Genomic DNA, 20,461 nt, shown 5'->3' with positions numbered 1-20,461 from the left:
TAAACTGAACCTATAGCCATTGAACACTTGCTTCCCACTCCCCCACCCCAGTCCCTAGCAACCGCCATTCTGCTCATTCTACTTTCTATCTCTATGAACTTGACTGCTCTACGTATCTTGTATAAATGGAAGCATACAGTGCTTGTCACCATGGAAGGTGTTTATGCACATTTTCAAAACTGGTCTTTGAGAAGTTTAAAATGGCAGCAATAGGATGAATTCAGGGTGGAGAGAGGTCAGGAAAGGGGATCCTGAGAAATAAGGAGTCCTGTTGGGAGCTTTATTGGAAGGAAGTTCTCCACCTCCTTTCTAAGTCCACCTTCATGATGCTTGATTCTGAGCTCCTGGAATAGAGGTGACGGGAATAAGCTTTGGAATGTCCAAGCTGTGAGGACTGATTACTGTTTGAGAAATGGTTTTTCCGGTGTATCCACACCAACTTAAAAGCTAAATATCCACAGGGAGACCCTGGCATACTGGCATCATACAGTACTCTCCTCCGGCAGTAAGCACCTCCAGCCCCCTAAAGCACAAGCCCTAAGCCATGATTGCACCTTGACCCTGACTGGGCTTTGGCTCGTGGGGCCCCTCAGGCTGGTGGTCTGCCACACTCTCCTCAAGGGTTTCTCCCTGAGTACCCAACAGGAATGAGACCTTCTGCTAAAGGTTATGTACAGAGAAACCAGAGGCAAGGAGACCACCACCCTCAAAGATTGACTACTTTGAAGAGTCGTGACGAATGGAAGACAGTCTGGTATCAGGAGAGGAGCCTAGATTCTGGAGCTAGACACACCTGGTGTGAATTTCAGTTTTGCCATTCACTGGCTGTGGGCTGTTCATGGTTCTATAAACTCTGAGCAAGAGGGTGTCCGGAAGGCCCATGCTGATGACAGCTATACCCATTCTTCAGCATATGTCAGCCCTCAGGCCTACCACACACTATTTATCCACAATGTTATGGAATACTAATAGCTCCACTATAAATTATGTGATTATACTTACTAATTTGTAAATGAGGAAACAGAAGGTTTACCTGAGATACTTGCTTCAGGCTTCAAATAGTAGTTGTATCCAAGACTCAACAACCCAAATCTCAATCTTTCCTCCGCACCATCATGCTTCTAAGTACCTGTGAGGGCAGTGGAGTGGAAAGGAATGGAATACTCTAGTTGGCCAGAGTGGACTACATGTCTGCCCATGGGGGGGTGTATGTGGTAGTGGTGACAGAGGTGGGGGTGGAGTGGTGGTGGCGGCCAGTATATTCGGTAGCACATCCAGTCCACGCAATAAAGTCTGTCTCCTAAAGGAAAGCAGAGTGCTTACAAGAGGGAGGAGGACAGGGAAGGTATGGTGTGCAGATAGAAAGCAGGAACAACCCCAGCTACCTAACTGTGCTTTTCTAAAACTAACGTTCACTTTGTTTTGTTTCTCTGACTATGCACAACTATAAAATAGAGAAAAGAATAACCTCAGTCTTTTGAGTACAAAGGAAGATCAAGCTGGGATTTGAACATTTCCACGGATAATCCACAGAGGGAATGAGAGAGAGCTGGCCACCTGCCTCTCTTGGACTTCTGCTGACATTCTTTTTTTAAAAAATTTAAACAGTATAGTGAGCATTCTGCACTATTTCTGAAGGAACTAATGGTTCCAGAAAGGTCTTCCTCAAGTCCTTGGTTGCACTGACAAAATCAGAGTAAGCAAAGAGCAACAAATGTGATTTTTGCATTCAACTAGTTAAGAAGGGGTGATATGAAGCTAAAACAATATTTAATGCAAGAAAGTAACTGTTTAACAGATTTGAGATGATGATTACCAAATGCAGTTAATTCCCTGGAAAAATGTTTTGGCTTTGTTACAGAGATTATTACGCAGAGCCTTCACCTCTCTCCCAGCTCTGTTACTTCCTACAAAGAATGATTTCCAATTCGTAGCTTCTTTGTCTCTGTTACCTAGATCTGGGAAAGGTTCTCTGTTCATGCATGGGAATCAGACTGTGAGCAGAAAGCCAGAACATAGTGGTCAAATCATCATCATCATCATCATCATCATCATCATCATCATCATCATGACTTGCTATCATCAGAGAGCTCCATGGTAGTTGCAGGCTGAGTTTTCCAGAAGCAGGCATTCAGGCCAAGTTTGGGGTGCAAGATGTTTATTAGGGATCAACTCCAGTGAAGGGAGTGGGGAAGAAGCAGAATTGATGGAAGAGGGAATCAAACTGTAGTCTATGCCTGAGAAAGCTTGGCTAACCTGGCAGGGAGCTCTGGAGAGAGTCTTCTTTCATCAGTGTGCCACATTGGACCAAAACGGCCTGGCCTTTAAACCCCCACCTCACTCATTCACCAAATGTGGGCTGCCCCAGAAAGGGCATCATCTTGGGAAAGGCTACTCTCTGCAGCTGAGGCAGCCCCTAGAGCTGCTGACAGCTGGAGGCTGGGCTGCTTGCCCATCCTTGACGGAGGGATCTGATAGTGCATCTCTCTACCATCAAGGCCACCCAGATAATGTAGTTGCGAACTCTCAAGGTTGGCATGGAGAAGGGGATTGCATCAGGGGCTGGTGGTTTGCCCAACACCACATGAGATATTGTTCTTTGTTGGCATAATGTAAGTTTTATCCTAAGCTCTTAGAGTAATTGTGTCTTCTGTCTGCATTAAAAAGATGGCTCCAGCCTTGCTTTTAATTCATATCAAGATTCCAAGATAGGACCAGCAGAATTTTTAGGAAAAATAATATTTTTAGGAAATATTTATTATTTAATTGTTTATTAATAGAATAATAGATTACGCTAAAACTCAGTGGCTTAACACAACAACAGTTTATTTCTCATCATTATGTGAGTGGGATGGGCTCAGCTGGGTGGTTCTTCTGACTCACGTGAGGTACACTGAAGCCATCCATGCAGCTGCCTTCAGCTGGGAGTTTGGCAAAAGCTGGAACATGCAAGGTGGCCTTCTCTTCTCCAGGGCCCTCTCCATAGAGCCTCTCACCATGCAGTGTCTTGGCCTGGGCCTCACAGCCTGGCAGCCAGTCTCCCAAACTGGGAAGCAAAAGATGTCAGGCCTTCTAAGCCCAGGGTGCAAAAGTCCAAGAATATTATTTCCATTGCATTTTATTGGTCAAAACAAATCACAGAAGAAGGCCAGATTCCTCTTCTTGGGAAGAATGATGAAGAATTTGGGACCATCATTAATCTACTACACTCTCCTAACATAGTATGTTAACCCTTGCAAGTATAGATTCCCAGGCCCTATCTCCAAATATTCTGACTTCATTTGTCAGGGGTAGGACCTGAACATTAGTATATATGTCTGTTTGGGAATTCTAGTGTGCATCTTGTTCAGGGGAAACCTAAATTGTGATGTCTTTTGACCCTCTACTGATGCCAAAATAGCTTCATCTTGTAGGAACCCCACGTGGTTTATTGTTTGGATAAACTTCCATTCTGATCCCTAAAGGCAGCTCTAAATCCTGACCTATTTTACTTCCTTACAGGCCAACCAGAAACTTGAGAATGTAGTTTCACTCTTAACAAACCAGCCATTGATCTGAAATATCACTTTTAGAAAAGTGTTCTCTCGTCAATAGTATCTACTGGCGTGGCTCTGATTCTCTGGAATCCTCAGCCAAAACCTTAAGCTAAATTTTAAACCTCAGTCCCTGCTGTGCATTGTAGGTTTACAAATGGTCTTTGTTTTCTCAAAAACACTGATAGACCACTGGTAATTTAGACTCATAGAAAAACTCCGTTATTTATTCAAAAGATTAGCTTCCTTTTCCCAGCAGACTTCCGTGCTGTACTGAAGTGATGTGGTCGTCCTGTGCAGTCCTTAGATAGTGGTGTGTCTTATGCTACTCTTCAGAAATGACACAACTAGATCAAGCAGGGTCTGCTGCAAACATCATCTGGATCCATTCTTAGCAAAGATGGTATCCACCAGGCACCTTGAATTTGTTTCTGGATATTAATCAGTTGATAAAACACTATGATGGATTGATAAAATTAATGTCCTATCAAAGCAAAAATAAAAATGCAATGATTTCAGGTTCTTAACCCAGGGCAAGGGTCTGTGACTAGTATTCAAGGGGTCAGGGAATTTAGAAGGGAAAAAATGCATTTTATTTTCATTGACCTCAAATAGCTTTTCCTTCCATTATGAATTATGAAATTTAGCATTTCCTCCCATTATGAATGTAGGCAACAAACCACAGTGGCCTTAGCAATACCTTTGACTCTGTCACCAACAGAAAGCAGAAATACTTTCATACCAAATACAAATGCTGTTGCAAATACCTTGAAACAACATTTATCACCGTCACTGCTACTTTAAAATTGCAGTAGTTAAAAAAAATTAAAAACAATAAAATAAAATAAAATTGCAGTAGTTACCAGACCCCTGATTGCTCTTATTCAATGCATTCATATAGAAGTATATATACTGTTACATCACAAATTTAGTTCTTACTACTTTGTTAATTTCAATATAATGAGTTCGCTTGTAATCTATGATATATATGTAAATATATACATATATATATATATATATAATGTATTTTAAACCATTTTTCTGGAAAATATCCATAGGCCACAGTAGACACTGTGAGTCCATGGCACAAAAAAAGACCAAGAACTCATGCATTAGACTATTTGAATTATTGAAAATAATTTCTAGATCCTCCCCAACCCAAACTACAGACCACCTTTGGGAACCCCAGATTGACAGCTCTGAGTTTAGCTATCAAGTAGGCTTGAATTTTCTTTCTAGTCTAATACCTTGGTAATTCTAATGACTACTATCACCATAGTCAAGCAACAGGGTAGAGGTTAAAAGACTGGATCCTGTGCCAGACCCTGCTCCACCCCTTACTAGCTGTGTGACCTTGGGGAAGTTACTTAACCTCTCCAAGAGGCTCTTCATCAGTGAAGTGGGCATCACATCAATACTTCTCTCTCTTAGGAAGGGATTAGTTACTAGGATTCATTATGGGCCTACATGTATTACTTGACACTCTACCTGGCACCCAGTAAGCATGAAATAAAAATTCCTACTGCCTCTCCTAGTATTCATCTGTTTTCCTCCTGCATTCAGATCTCCTCCTATCTAATAGGATCCCTTTTGTTAAAGATTTTATTTATTTATTCATGAGAAAAACAGAGAGAAAGGTAGAGACACAGGCAGAGGGAGAAGCGGCCCAATGTGGGACAGGATCCTGAACCCCAGGATCATGCCCTGAGTGGAAGGCAGAGGCTCAACCGCTGAGCCACCCAAGGTGTCCCTAATAGAATCCTTAATAGATACTGTGTTTTAAGGGCTCAACTAAATGTTCTTTATCAGAAAGGCCTAGAACTACTACAGTTGAAGTTACACCAGTTGTAACTTCACAATAACATCTTGGTGAGAGGTAAAAGGAACAGAGGGGCAGGGGAGGTGTTCCAGCTTTTGCTACATGCAGTCTAATGATAGTAAATATAAATGGTTACATTGAGTAATGAGATGTTTCTGCAGCATTGAGTCCCTTTCTAGGTCACCAGTAATCTGAAACATCCCTGTTGACAATAAATGAAAGCATCCAGCCTTTCTGTTTTTGCCTCCCACCCCCCCTTTGTACTGAGTTTCTAACATATGGAAACAGGGAAGAAGAGGAATATAGGGGTTCATATTTAGAGAGTAAAAAACCCATCTAGCAAGAACAAAAACCCCAGTTATTTAGCAAACTCTCTGCTCTTCTGCTGTCCGGCATGGAGATGTGAGTGTTTATTTTTGTTTCTAATATTTATTTTCGTATGCAGCAACCAGAATCCCAAGGTTTAGATTCTGGCACCAGCTCTGTCTTCGTAGAGCTGCTTGCCAGAGGGGGACTTCCCATTTTTGCTTTTGTTGCCGTTCAGTTGCTTCCCTATATCCCCCCCACTTACTGTTTTTTAGACACATGGCCCATCTCATCAGCTCTGTTTTACACAAAAGAAAAGAACATGACAGACAACATGTTAAATTTTTAAAGATTCATTTTCGTGTGTCTGGCAGCATCAGTAGGTGGGTTTTTTTCTTTTTTTTTTAAACTAAAAATGGAATAATAACCAAGGAGTATGTATAATACTTGTGTAAGATAAAACAAATAATAAGTAAACCTTTGTACTTACCAGTCAGTTAAAGAAATGCAACATTACCAAGAGCTTGCCCTCCCCAATCCCACCTCTTTCCCTCATTTCCCCTGGAGGTAAACCACTGAACTAGATTTTGTTTTTATCATCCTTTTCCTTTTTTAAAAAATTAATAGTTTGACTACAGATATACATCCCCATAAATAACATTTTACTTTTCATGTTTAATTTTTTAAAGATTTTATTTATTTATTCATGAGAGACACACACACACAGAGAGAGAAAAGCAGAGACACAGGCAGAGGGAGAAGCAGGCTCCAGATGGGGAGCTTGATGTGAGACTGGATCACGACCTGAGCTGAAGGCAGACACTCAACCATTGAGCCATCCAGGTGTTCCAACTTTTCATGTTTAATTTTATATAAAAAGGAATTTTTAAAAAGATTTTATTTATTTATTCATGAGAGACACACACAGAGAGAGGCAGAGACACAGGTAGAGAGAGAAGCAGGCTGCATGCAGGGAGCCTGATGTGGGACTCGATCCCGGGACTCCAGGATCACATCCTGGGCTTGAGGCAGGCACTAAACCGCGAGCCACCCAGGTGTCCCAAAAAGGAATTATTTTGTATGTATTTTGCAATAATGTGCTTTTGCTATTCATCAATGTTAAGATTTCATCCATGTTGATAAGTTCAATTATGCTTTGTTTCTTCTTCATCGCCACATAATATTCCACTGTATAATTCTATCATCCATATATTCCATTGCTGTTGGATATGTTAGTGGTTCCCAGTGTTTCCCTACTACGAGTATTGCTTTCATGAACATTCTTGCCCTCCTCGTGCCTGTGTGCAAGAGTTTCTCTAAGAATAAAGCCTAGAAGTGGAACTGATGCGTTCACAGGGTTTGAGCATCTTCAACTTCATGAGATAATGCCAAACTGTTTTCTAAATTGATTATAATCTTGCCAGTAAAGTATAAGAAATATGATTATTTCACACTTTTGCCAACTCTTGGACTTGTCACTAGTCATCTTTCCTGTGGGTTTGTTAAGTTAAAGGGAAGTTTAATGTCCTTTCCCATATCTGCCATTCATAATTGTCTTCTTCTCTCTTGCTGTCTTTCCCCTCTTCTCTGGCTAGCACCAAATGGAAAGGCTGCAATCTCCACACAGAGTGAAAAGTAGAGTAGACTTGTCATGTCCAAGTCCTAACACTGCTTTGGGTAGGCAGATGCATTTTTTCTTTCCTGTGCCAAGGTTGGCTACCAAAATATCCAGCTTAGGGGGGCCTGAGTGGTTCAGTCAGTTAAATATCTGCCTTCAGCTCAGGTCATGGTCCCGGGGTCCTGGGATCGAGCCCCGTATCAGGCTCTCTGCTCAGTGGGAGTCTGCTTCTCCCTTTGCCTCTGCCCTTACCCGTGCTCCTGGCACTCGCTCTCTCTCTCTCGTAATAAATAAATAAGTAAATCTTTAAAAAAATCCATCTTTAAAAAATAAGAAATTTAGTTCTTTAGCACCTTTTCATTTCAACTCCCCAACAGTGGCTCAGTATAAAGAAACAACTGTTAAAATAGATTTCAATAGATGCCTTGGATTTGCAGGCAAGCCCTAGGCCATCTTTCCCCAACACAGCACAAATACCCTCACTTCTATCCCTTTCCCATGGAAACAATAAGGAAGTGAAGTTATTTAGCCAGGTGCTTTGCTGTGTGTCTTACCAGAAAATTGAGAAGAATAGTAATTGGTAAATATTACTCACCCAGTTCCTTAGCTAGCATCTCTCACATCTGCTTTATAAATCCTTCTCAGTGGCCTGATTTTATTCATTTCCTAGTGCTTGACACAGAAACCACAAAGAACTGCTTAAAGGGAAAAACACTGATTTTATATTCAGCAATAAAAAAAAAAAAACATACAGCATTTTGGGGACATTTAAAAAGAGAGACTCCCCTACTTCATACATTCTAAACTGAAACTTTTTTGCTCTGTGGTGTTTCAAAAAAAAAAAAAAAAAGCACAGGTTTTAGAGGATGCTATTCAAGAACACTCTGTGTTTTAAGTTGTGGTTTAAACTTTTTCCGTTGACAATAGCCAGTCTTAACAAGTCCCCCTACTCTCCGATCTGCTCTTCTTTCGGTGCTTTTTCCACAACACAAGTCTGATCATGTTTTCCCTTGTTCAAACTCTCTCATGGACGCCTTGCTACCTGCAGAATAAAGTCTGAACTCTCTTCACAGAGCAGTAAAGAGGTTAGGTCTGGCCTCTGCTTTCTTTTCCAATCTGAGTTCTCACCCTGCCTCCTTCTCCATTAGAATCCTAATAAACAGAACACCTTATGATTCCTCAAACCCTCCTTGCTGTTGCATCAGCCAGCAATTCCCATGGGATTCCTTCTTTTCTTTATAAGGTCCTTTCTGCACCTCTGGCTGCCTGGAGAACCCCCATTTACCTTTCAGGGATTAAAATTACCTCTAAGGGGGTGCCTGGCTGGCTGGATCAGTAGAGCATGCCACTGTTGATCTTGGGGTCCTGAGTTCAAGCCCCATGTTGGGTGTAGAGATTACTTATAAATGAATGAGGGAGGGAGGGAAGGAAGGAAGGAAGGAAGGAAGGAAGGAAGGAAGGAAGGAAGGAAGGAGGTCTTCTTCTCTCAGAATACCTCCTTTGCATCTCTATGTACACCTTAGTGCATGTACCACACTGCGGTTTTTCTTTCATGTAACTCTTTAATTGCTTTCCTCCCCTTCATGACACTGAGTTCCTTGAGAACAGGAATAATGTATCATTTATCTCTTTAGCAAACCCCTTACCACAATTCCCAGCCCCCATTGAATATCCAGTGAATGAAAATCACATTGGCCCCTACCTCTCCTATCCGTACTCATCTCATGCATGTGTGTGTAGGTGTGTGTGTGTTTTAAACCTGCAGACTCTTGGCTTTGGCTCAGGTTGCACAATCTTAGGGTTGTGGATCAAGCCCCACATCAGGCTCCGTGCTCAGCAGTGAGTCTACTTGCTCCCCACCCCGCCTCCCTCAAATAAATAAATAAGTAAAATCTCAAAACAAAACAAACTGCAGTTTTCAAGGAGTGCTATGGTTGCTCACCAATTGTACATGCTTAAGTGTCTTCTAGGAAACAGTCTAGGCATGCTAAGATAATGAACAGTTCAAAGCAATTCCCTTCAAACGAAAGGATGCATTGTTCATGTCAGCTGAAGATGATTTCTTTTCTGTGTTATACAGGAGAAGAAAGGAGAAATATTCTGGGAAATAAATTTATGGGAGGAGTTGTAGAAGTTTCATTATCTTGGGGGCTGACTAGAATGTCCTCTCCTTTTAAAAAAAACTTAAATTTTTGGCATTTGGGTTTTTTTTTCTTAAAAAAATAAATAAAACCCACACAGCTTGCTGCCTGAAAACAAAGGAAACCATAAACAATAGCAACTCCCAATTTTACTCTGATTATTTGCCAAGAGTCCTCTTAGTTCATGTGGTTCTATTTCATTAGAGAGGGCTGATTAGCATAAAAAGAATGCTTCTAAATTAAGCTACCCAAATATGCACTTAGTTAATACTCAGGGAGCTAATTTATTGTATTATTTAAAATATAAATTGGATAGCAAATCTATTTACTGAGGTATAACAGCTAGGCAATGATGCGTAATTTTCTCTTAGCCGTTGAGTGGGTTTTAATAATCTATTGAAATTTAACAGAGAACCATTTCATTATGGGAAGTGAATAAATACTAAGAAGACTAACATTTAAAGTATTATCCACATATGGAGAATAGTTTTTAAAAATTAATGATATTTGAGGAACAAAGAGGGAATGGGGGTTTGCTTTTTAAATAGTAACATTGTGTTGTCTTGATTTGAACTGTAACCAGATTCACAAAAGTGCTGGTAGAAACATTAAGCACGGCCCCAAAATACACAAGGTGGAGGGTAGAGGGGCAGAGAAAGGAGCAGTGTGAAGAACAAAATAAAGTTTTGTTAAGATACTGCCACATTGTCCACTGGACCAAGGGGACTGTTGCCTTGGACAGTCTTTGGCTTGGTAGTGAAAACTGTTCGCCTTGTTTTATTTCAACCAATGGCATCATTAAAATCTTGTGCCAGTCGGCGTGTCCTGTATCCTCAATTTTTGGAACCTGGGGACACTTTCAGGCCTCGGATCCCCTTAGCCTGTGGGTCAGGAACACGGTTGGATCTAGATACCCTCTCTGGTGACCAGTTGTCCCAAACAGACCAGCTTTGGAGTGTCACAGGGGCTCTGATGCCAACAGAAGCATCGGTGAATGCAGTGTGTGCTCTTGAACCTATCATTGCCAGTTATACTAGAATTCAGTATAACTGGCAGGGGGTAGGCAGGAATGGAAGCAGGGAGCAGGACCTTCTCATCTTTCAGCGAATATCTGAAACCTGGCCCATCTGATTTCCTGAGCCAAGATTTCAGAGAAGTTTTGGCCTTATAATTTACTAATCTGAATAGATGTTTCTTTGATTTATATTGGGAGAGAGAAAGAATGCTCTAACGTTTCATCTGTCCCCAGGAGAGCTTAAATGTCAGAGAACTAGGGTTGGGAAGGTAAACTGGCTTGGGAGGGAGAGGAGACACTGATCTATAGTGTTTGCCGATTTCTGTGGTGTAAATTTTCCCACCGTGGCTGATTTCAAGCTACCAGCATGACACCACTGAACGTGGAGTTGGGCGGCAATGTGCACAATCGGCTGTCCTGAGCCAGTGCACAATGCTAGAGCCATCCCACACTGTCGTTTGTGGGAGGTAAAACTTTAGTAGGTTGGCTGGCTCTCCTCTCCCTGTTCCCCAGAAGACAATGAGTCGGGCTCTCCATCCTCACAACACTGCCAGCAGAGAGTATTGGCTGCAGTAACCCCTGTCCACTCCTCCCCAGCTCTCATTCTCTCCTCCCAGAGCAAACTACAGACATAGATCATAAAGCTAGGGAGTAAGAGTAATTAATGAACTGGATTTTGCTTTTTATCCTCTGGCAGATTTCAAATAGAAAACAGGACATGAAGGAAGTAAAGTTTTGATGACTTTTTAACTGCAGCAAATCCTGTGTTGTAAAGTGGGTTCTTACATGGGTAAAAAAGACAGAACAGCTTTTTGCCATTCTGCTAAGACAAGTAAGGTCTTGCTTGCTTGACATTTCTGTGTGGGGAGATGAGGGTGTTTAGCATTGCAAGTGGTAAAAGGGGGTGGAGGGAAAGAATGGGATGGATCGTGGTGTTGGCAGGTTAAAGGGATAAAATTCACTCTAGACAGTTAAGTCAAGCAAACTGACAGAAGTTTGAGTCATATTCAATCTCCTTTCTTTCTTTAATTAAGACCTTTCCTGTGGGTAGGAAGAATTCATAGCATGGAAATTAAAAAAAAAAAAAAGCCTGGAAAGAAATATTCTCCCTCCTGAACAATATATTTTTTTCCTACTGAAAAAGTATAGTACTATCTTTTATATTTATTAGTATTGTAACTTCTGATCTTTCTCTACTGTCAAAGGGAAAAAATATTCCTTTGACAATAAAAAATGAGATAATAGTATGATGACTATCGCTTGAGTTCTTAGTATATGTCTACATGGCACATGGTGTGTATTTGTGAACTGAGTGCCATACAGTGGTTGATGTGCATTATCTCTTCGAATCCATACAAAAAGTTAAATATTCTTAGAGTGACAAACCATCGTAGACTGCCTGACACTTTTTTTAGCATTAGCACTGAAAATCCTGTATTTCCAGGAATCCCTCAGGCCAGGGCAAAGTGGGACAACTGGTCACCCTAATTCTTACCTTCATCTTACAGATGAGAAAATAGAAGCAGGTAAGTCCTGGTGCCAAATTCACAGAGCTGGACTCAAAGTCAGATCTACTGAATCCCAAGTTCATGTTTTTGATCACCATGCTGAATCACTTCTTACTACACTGTACTGTGCCTTTAGGTTTCCACTGATAATAATGATCAAAGGAAGAGAAGGCTCTAACCTTAGTCATTCATACCAACCTTGCTGAAGTTAACATAGAGATTCTTGGAATTAATTTAGAGAAAATTTCCATGACTTTTTTCTTTTTTAAAAACAGAGACATTCATAGCACATTGAAGCATCTAATTGATTTGATGAGATGAGGCTAAGAGATTTGACTGAAGGGTCTTCACTTCCCAGGCATTCACTTTGTACCTTTCTGAAAAAAACAGGCTATATTACTTGATCACCAGATATCTTCTAATTTAAAAGTTCCCTGATTGTCAGAAGTCTGTTTTTCACATTACACAGAAGCATCTGGGCCACTTATTCTCATCCTTCTATCCATCTTTTCCTTTGGAGACATTTCCTTTTTAAAAAACTACTATGAGCTTGTTGAAGATACATTGCTTTATTATCTATTTTTTAATTTTATTTTTTATTAATTTTAATTCTAGTATAGTTAACATACACTGTTAAATTAGTCTCAGGTGTACAATATAATGATTCAACAATTCTATACATTACTCAGTGCTCATCATGTTAAATGTACTCTTAATCCCCATCACCTATTTCACCCATGCCTCCACCCACCTTCCCTCAAGTAACCACCAGTTTGTTCTTTATAGTTAAGAGCATGTTTGTTGGCTTTCTCTCTTTTTCCCCCTTTATTTGTTTCCTAAATTTCACACATGAGTGATATCATATGGTATTTGTCTTTCTCTGACTGGCCTTTATCACTTAATATTTTACTCTCTAGATCCATCCATGCTGTTGCAAATGGCAAGACTCCATTCTTGTGATGGCTGAGTAATATTTCATTGTATATATATCCCACATCTTCTTTATCCATTCATCTATCATGGACACAAACTGCTTCCATAGTTTATCTACTGTAAATAATGCTGCTATAAACATCAGGGTATTTATCCTTTTAGAGATTACAACACACATGCTGACTTAAAATGTTGACTTTGAGTTAGGTCACTTATCATTTTCCCGATGTGCAAGTACGTGACAATACCTTAACTCAATTTATGCCACCTTTTGTGCAACTGTTGTCTTTTTAAAAACTTCCGCATCATTCATACTCCACAAGACATTACTATTATTGACATTCATTTCTGTTTATCTACCCATGTAAACTCTCGTTTGCTTTTCATTCTCCTCCGTGTCTCCATTAGGGATGATTATCTGTCTGTCTGAAGAATTATCTTCAAATGTTTCTTTACACATCTGTTGACAATACCCTTTTCCAGTTTTTTATTCCCTTGAAAATATCTTTAAGGAGTCATTCACATGGGAGTCCCTGGCAGCAGCTACTTTCTTTTATAACTTGAAAAATATGGGGGCACCAGGGTGACTTAGTCAGTTGAGCATCCATCTCTTGGTTTCAGCTCAGGTTGTGATCTCTGGGTCGTGAAATTAAACCCCATGTTGGGCTCCACATTCAGCATGGAGTCTGCTTGAGATTCTCTTGCCCTCTGCCCCACCCTCTGCTTTCTCTCTCCCTTTAATAAATGAATAAGTAAAATCTTTAAAAACAAAACCTCAAAAGATCCAATTCCACTGGCTTGTAGCTTCCATTGTTTCTGTTAACTAGTCAATTTTCTTGCTTCTTTTAAGTTATTGAAAATGAGGTTTCTTTTTCTGACAACTTTTAAGATTTTATGTCTTTAGTATTAGCAGCACACTGTTATGTGCCCAGATGTGGTTAGTTTCCTCTGGGTTTTTCTAGTTTAGGTCCATAGAGCTTCTCAACACTGTGGCTTGATGACTTCTGTTGATTTGGGGGAGTGTTTTACACATGATCTCTATATTTTACTATGTCTTTTGCACAATTCCTTCCTTTTCTTCTTATTATAGGATTCCAGTTAAACATAGTTAAATATTTTGTCATACCAGTCTTTTTTTTCTCTTTTCTGTGTTTTCCATAACTTCTTGTCTTTTTAAAACCTGTGCCTGATTTAGATTTTAAAATCTACAGTTATTTTAAAATCTATACCTGATAACTCCAATACCTGGATCCCTGTGATCTCTTTCTGTTGTCTGCTTTTTCCCTTGGTTTTCAGTCATTTGATCTCATCTTTTGGCATGTCTACTATATTTTATTGAATGCTGAACAAAATATATGAAAAATGATGTTATCTTCCTCCAAAAAGGCTTTGATTTTTTTTTTTTTCCTGAAAGGCAGTTAGTTAAGGGGCAGATCAACTGGCTTCAGTCAGGGGCAAACATGGTGATTTGGTGCTAGATTTCAGATTTTGGGAGGGCTAACCTCCTTCTGGTTTCCATTACTTCTAAGACCTTGTCTTTTGTGGGTCTAACAGAAAGCCTATGGTATTACTAGAGCCATGCTTCCTTGACAAGCCTGTAATTCTAAATTTTATCTTTTGTTTCTTTTTGGGTTTTCTTTGTTTTAATTTTTGGTCTCCCAAGTACCCTACGCTCTACTTAGCTTTTTATCCTTTTATCTTCATTCTTTGCTCAGTTTCTTGGAAAAAGAAGCTTAGAAAATGGTGAAATTTCTCAAAGAGAAAAGCAGAACAAAATGTTCAGTTCACTTCTCTGTGATTCTCTTTTCTCCATGGTCTCATTCTCAAGTACTGGCTGCTTTCTGATACTTTTAAAGAGGATTCTTTTCTTTTTAATTCAGCTTTGAGTGTTCTTGTGGGTGGGGTTGACACTTGCTATTACATCATAGGTGGAAATCTTAAATTATAATATTGTTGCAACTGATTATGTAAGATGGTGTATCTGGGAAGCTCTTAAGGAACTGTCAAGTACCACCAAAGCTATGTATTGACTACTTGAGGGATGTGTCCCATTGTGATGGCTACATTTTGGTCAGCTAAAGCACCTTTCCCTCTCCTGTTCAGTAATGCTTTGGTACACTAGAAGTGTATACTGGTAAATCTCAAGTTTTCCCTGAGGGTTTTGGGAGCAGCTTGCAACCTCGATCTCTGCTTTTTTTTTTTTTTTTTTGAGGGGCAGGGGGAGTTGTTGTCGTTTATTATTTTTTTTTAAGTGGGTTGCCCAATTCCTTGTTAGGACGTGGCTACTAACAAGCTTTGGCTCATTCCCAGGTATCTTTCGTTTTCAGTATATTTTTTATTTGAGTGCATATTTATTCCATTTCAACACAAGGTTAGTGTCTGAAAGCTAAAGGGTAAGGTTTTGTGAATATGAAATAAGATAAAAATAATAAAATAAATTTAGTGTAAATCAGACACCATAACAAGCAAGATTTTTTCCCATGTCTGCATCATCCTGTAGTAAAAAAGAAGAACTATAAATCTATACTATATTGCCAGCTACCCAAACCTGCCTCTTTTTCTTCTTTCTTGGTTAATAGCACCACCACTTACAAAGCTGCCTGTGTCAGAAGCCTGAAATGGGGAGGATATGTATACATGTTGGGGCGTGCTTTCACTTTACCTTTACATCTGAATAGTCACTGATTTTATGGTTCCACCTTGACATCTCTCTTCTCCTTCCCCTTCTCCCCATTTCTCCCATGCACTCACATCCTCTCTCACCTGAACAGCTGGTCTCCTAATCTGCCTCCCTGCCTTAGTATCATTTCCTTCCAAATCAGCCCACTCATTACACATTAAGTCATCCTTCTCTAATGCAAATCTGAGTATATTACTGCCCTGCTTGAAACCTCCTTAGATATATCCAGAATAGGCAGGTCCACAGAAAACAGCCTAGGGATTGCCAGGGACTGGCTAAGAGAGGAGAGTGGGAAGAGATTGCTAATGGATATAGGGTTCCCTTTGGGGCGATGAAAACATTCTGCAGCTAGATAATGGTGTTGCTTGAACAACATCATGAATGTACTAAATGCTACTGTTCGTTTAAACACACAAACCCAGCAGCACATCATATGGAGCATCACATGGTCTCACTAGTATTTGTCTGTTCCACCCTTCTCTTTCCCCTGCATACCTGGAACCCCTCGTGGGTTGTTGCTTGTTGCACGTGCCGTGCAGTTTCACGCTCCGCTGCTTTTGCGAGGGCAGTTTCCTCTGGGTGCATCCCTCCCCCACCCCACCCAGCACAGTCTGTCCAGACATCTGCTCCTCCAAGACCCCCATGAAGTTTCCTCTGACAAACCTATATCAACAATCCCAGTGTGAATTTCCCTCTATATCTTGTCACCTATAAAGGCACAACTGGGAAGCCTTGACCGCCAGGTCCATGTTTCTAGTTCCAGAGAGAATTGTATCTGTGTCAAAAAAATAGAGTGGAATGAAGCTTTAAAGTGTTTGCATAACCCTTTTAAAATTCATGACACATTTGTGACCCCCTGGAACATCTGGAACACATGAGTTTAGAGGTTTCAGCTCTAGCATGGAAACACCCAACATAGACAGTTTCTGATGATGAGACCATTTCTAACCAGGGAGCCTTGGGATTAATCTCATCACAGTTAAATATGGAATCACAGCCCTGTCACATTTTGTTATATACTTCTAAAAACCATGGAGTTGTTTGTATCCTTGATTTGTGAGTGGTAAACAGCATGGTTATAAACAACAGTCTTTTTTTTTTCTGGAACTCATAAGTTTATATTTGAGGTTAACATTGGTAAAATGCTCTTTGTGAATATGCTAAGGAATATACTTTGAGAATTTTCTGCTGTGTGAAAAATACTTTGTTCCCAAAGGAGCTTTTCTTTCCAATTTTAATGGCACCGTTTATGATGACATTTGGTCACTACATATGGCAGCTGAGAACTGGACCAGGAGTCATGCAGTTTACTGAGAATAAGAATTGTAACACCAAACGTATCATCTCTTCTTCACCACTTGATTATCATGGTCAGAGAAGCTGTGTGTGTGTGTGTGTGTGTGTGTATGTGTGTGTGTTTGTGTGCATGTGTGTAAATACTGGGAAAGTGGATGATTGGGAGGAAATATACTGTGGTGAGCCATGAGTTAGGTGTTAAGCAAAATCTGTTCGTATTCTCTCTTAATATAGAGAATTGCCTAGTTTGTCACAGAATGGAAAAGGTTCTTCTAAACAGTGGTTCTCAAAAAATAATTTTTGAACCAACAGTGTCAACATTACCTTGGAATTGTTAGAAATGCAAATTATCAGGCCCTGCCCTGGACCTTCAGCACTGGAAAGTCCAGGGGTGAGGCCCAGCAGTCTGTTCTAACAAGCTTTTTATTTTTTTTTTTCAAGAAAAAAAAAAAAACATTTTGTTCTCATCCCTTTTATACTTGTGAAAATGTACCAGAAAATAGTTACTCCATCCTCTCCCTCTCCCTCCCAAGGGCGTAGACCTAGGTATGTGTGGCAGGTCCTACACATGTGTTGTGGTGTCTACATGACCAACGCAGAGACAGGTAAGCCCATCTCTGGGCAATATGGCAACAGGTCCTTAGAAACAAGAGTCAAGGTGGAAGAAGCAGAAGGCTTTTGATGCATATTCAGGTTTGAGAAGCTCAGTTTTAAACAAATCCCTGAAACAAAGATTTCTTAATGCTAATGTAGGAACTTAGGGTTTTAGAATAGTTTGATACAAGCATTTTGATCCTAGATTTTGAATAGGGATAACTGTTGGAAGAAAAATGCCAATGGCTAATATTCACTGAGTACCATCCTAGTCCAGGCACTATGCTAAGTAATCCATGGACATTATTCCATTAATTGCTCACGTAATTCCCAACTGTCCCAAGACGTAATGCTTTTTTCTCTGTTGTACAGTTAAGGAAACTGAGGCTCAGAGCAGGTAAGTTATTCGTCCAGGGTCACACAGCTTGCTGTGTCTTGAGTCACACTCCTGCCTGGGCCATAAGGCACTATGTTACCCCTAGTAGCTCCAGCTCTGGTCCTAGAGGCAGGATGACCATTAGCTCTTGGATTCAACTCTTGGATTCAGCTTACCGCTGTTCTGGACCACTGCTGCCAGATTCGCTTCCAGTTGAAGCAGCAGCTGGGTTTTGTCACAAACATGGCTTCCTTAAGTGTCCTCAGCTGAGTTGAAGTTGCAGAGAATCACTCATCAAAATCCTGCCAAAGCCGGAGATTTGGATGGGAACCTACAGGAAAAGAGTTCGAGCCTGGGACTGTGGGGGCAGCAAAAGTTTTCCTCTAGAGTCACATGAGGGGCTCATGTCACACATGTTTACTTTCAGTCTGTGACAAAATGTTGGGTTTCCAGATGCAGGCTTGAACACACATGGTAGATGGGCTCCACTGTCATTGCAGCAAGGCACAAATGGCCATTGACAGAGTGTAGCATAAAGCACGTGTTTCCAATTGTGTATGAGGGTTGAGTCCAATCTCACATCTGTAATAGTGGTCTACTTCCCTTACTCGCCTCAGAGGGCTGTTGAGAGCCAGGTGAAATGTTCTATGACTAAACTGTAAAGTTTGGTTCAAATATAAAGAATTATTGTACAAATACTATGATTTGAATAAAAACACTGGTGTGTGCATCAAAACCCAGGTTCCAGCTCCTTCTCTCAGTTACAATTATGTGACTTGGACAAGCCTCCTAGTAGCTCTGTTATCACTCAGTCACCGAGGCTGGCGTGAATGGTGCTCTCTGCTGCTAGTTGTGCAGTACGCAACTTGTGTAGCTGTGAGCTGTAAAGCAAAATTCATCTAATAATGTTGGTCCCACTTACCGCACAGCAAGGTTGTAAGATGCTGAGTGTTGGGGTGGATTTTTAATATAATAAATGCACTGTGTAAATGTATTTCTCCTTTTTTTTTTCCTGCCTCAGTTCCCTTCTGATTGAGGCAGGTAAAACAAGCTATTAAGGGCCTTACCGAAGTTGTCTTAACTTGCTGATTGTGATTTAGCAGGTAGAACTTACTGAGGGTGACCTCTTTACTTGCATGTGTTCATTCACTTCATCCACTACTAACTCCTGGCTATTTTCCACATGTGCCATAGGACATGTCAAGCCACACTGCTCTGTCCTCCTGCAGGCGACCTGCCAATACTCAGTGTCGGTTCTTTCTCTTTTGGTGTTGAATCACGAAGGCCTCCCCTTTCAGACATTTTCTGAAAATAGAGACTGATCCCTTCCTCCACCACCCCTTCCTTTTTTTTTTTTTTTTTAATCTGTATGGCACCTAGCACAGGGGTCTGAACTCACCCTAACTATAGATGTTTCAGAATGCTTTATATATCTCATCAGGTGACACATGTATTCACTGCTATCCAAACGCAGTGCGTCTGCACTTAACATAAGTGCATTTCACTGTGTGTTAATTTTACATAAAATCTGGGGGCAGTGTACTGATATCCATATTTTACTTTGAAATGTGTCAAGAAGATAAGATGGATTAATAGATGGATAGTGTGAGAAAATGAGTAAAGTGGGTGTTAATGAGAGAACCTAAGTTGTAAGTCTATGAAATTCTTTCAGATTCGCTCTATATTTGGACAGTTTTCATAATGTTGGGGGAAAAAAGAATGTTCTAATTCTGTGCTACCCCAAAAAATGGCCTTTTAAGATTTCAGGTGTCAAAGATTTCTCGTTTTTGTCATAATTTTTTGGAGAATCAAAATTCCCCTGTACTAGCAACCAAGACTAAGATGTCAGGTAGAGCTCAGTGTGAGGGCCACGTGGCTCAGTGGATTGAAGGAGGGCATTGGGTAAGCTCCTCCACCCACTTGGGAACAGAACTGACCATAGGGTAGATCCTCACACCTCAGGGGCCTCACCAGGTAAGGGTAAAGCATAGAGCAGCAGACAGCTCACTCCCAAGAGGAGAAAGACAATTTTCAAGTTCCATACTTGTGAAAGATGAACACTACTTTGTGTTAAGTTAAAAAATAACCCAACAATTGTAAAGCTTTCCTACCTTAAAGTGTACCTATCAGCAAAGTTATCAAAACCTAGGCAATCAGCATATCCAAAGGCATGGATTGATAGAATAGGTTCTGTGTTTCATGTAAGCTTTAAAAATACTTTAATCCAAACCGAAACTTTCCATCCATGTAGAACATCCATTTCTCTAAATTTTAACTTTTATTTTTTTCTTCTCCAAGGTAATTGTTCGAGGAGGAGGACACATTTTACCCTATGACCAGCCTCTGAGATCTTTTGACATGATTAATCGATTCATTTTCGAGAGAGGATGGGATCCTTATTGATGGATAAGCTACGTTCTTGAAAGAAAGAAGACTTTGAGAAGAAAACTTTCAAAATGGAAACTGTCATATAAGTAAGAAAATTATCTTTTATATCTTTAAAATGTTTCTCACCAATAAAAATTATCTTTGAAACAAGTAAGGTTCTGTTTGTGGGGAGAGATGGCTCCTTACAAAATTAACTTTAAGAAAATGCTATTTCTGAGGACGAATGACATCTTTTAACTTACTGGATGGGAAGA

At 40.3% G+C, this 20,461-nt stretch overlaps 1 protein-coding gene across 1 annotated transcript in view; it reads left to right on the top strand.

The window, feature by feature from the left end:
• Positions 1–20,243, top strand: part of CPVL (carboxypeptidase vitellogenic like) — a 108,564-nt gene extending 88,321 nt beyond the window's left edge. The window contains exon 12 of the mRNA XM_055314777.1: positions 20,118–20,243. Coding sequence (XP_055170752.1) covers positions 20,118–20,222 — 105 coding nt within the window. The 3' untranslated portion in view covers positions 20,223–20,243. The remainder of the gene's footprint in view (positions 1–20,117) is intronic.
• Positions 20,244–20,461: the final 218 nt, after the last annotated feature.

The sequence above is a fragment of the Nyctereutes procyonoides genome, unplaced genomic scaffold, assembly GCF_905146905.1.
Source record: "Nyctereutes procyonoides isolate TBG_1078 unplaced genomic scaffold, NYPRO_anot_genome, whole genome shotgun sequence".
Taxonomy (NCBI): domain Eukaryota; kingdom Metazoa; phylum Chordata; class Mammalia; order Carnivora; family Canidae; genus Nyctereutes; species Nyctereutes procyonoides.
The sequence above is the reverse complement of the archived record's forward strand: the minus strand, read 5'-3'. Positions and strand labels throughout refer to the sequence as shown.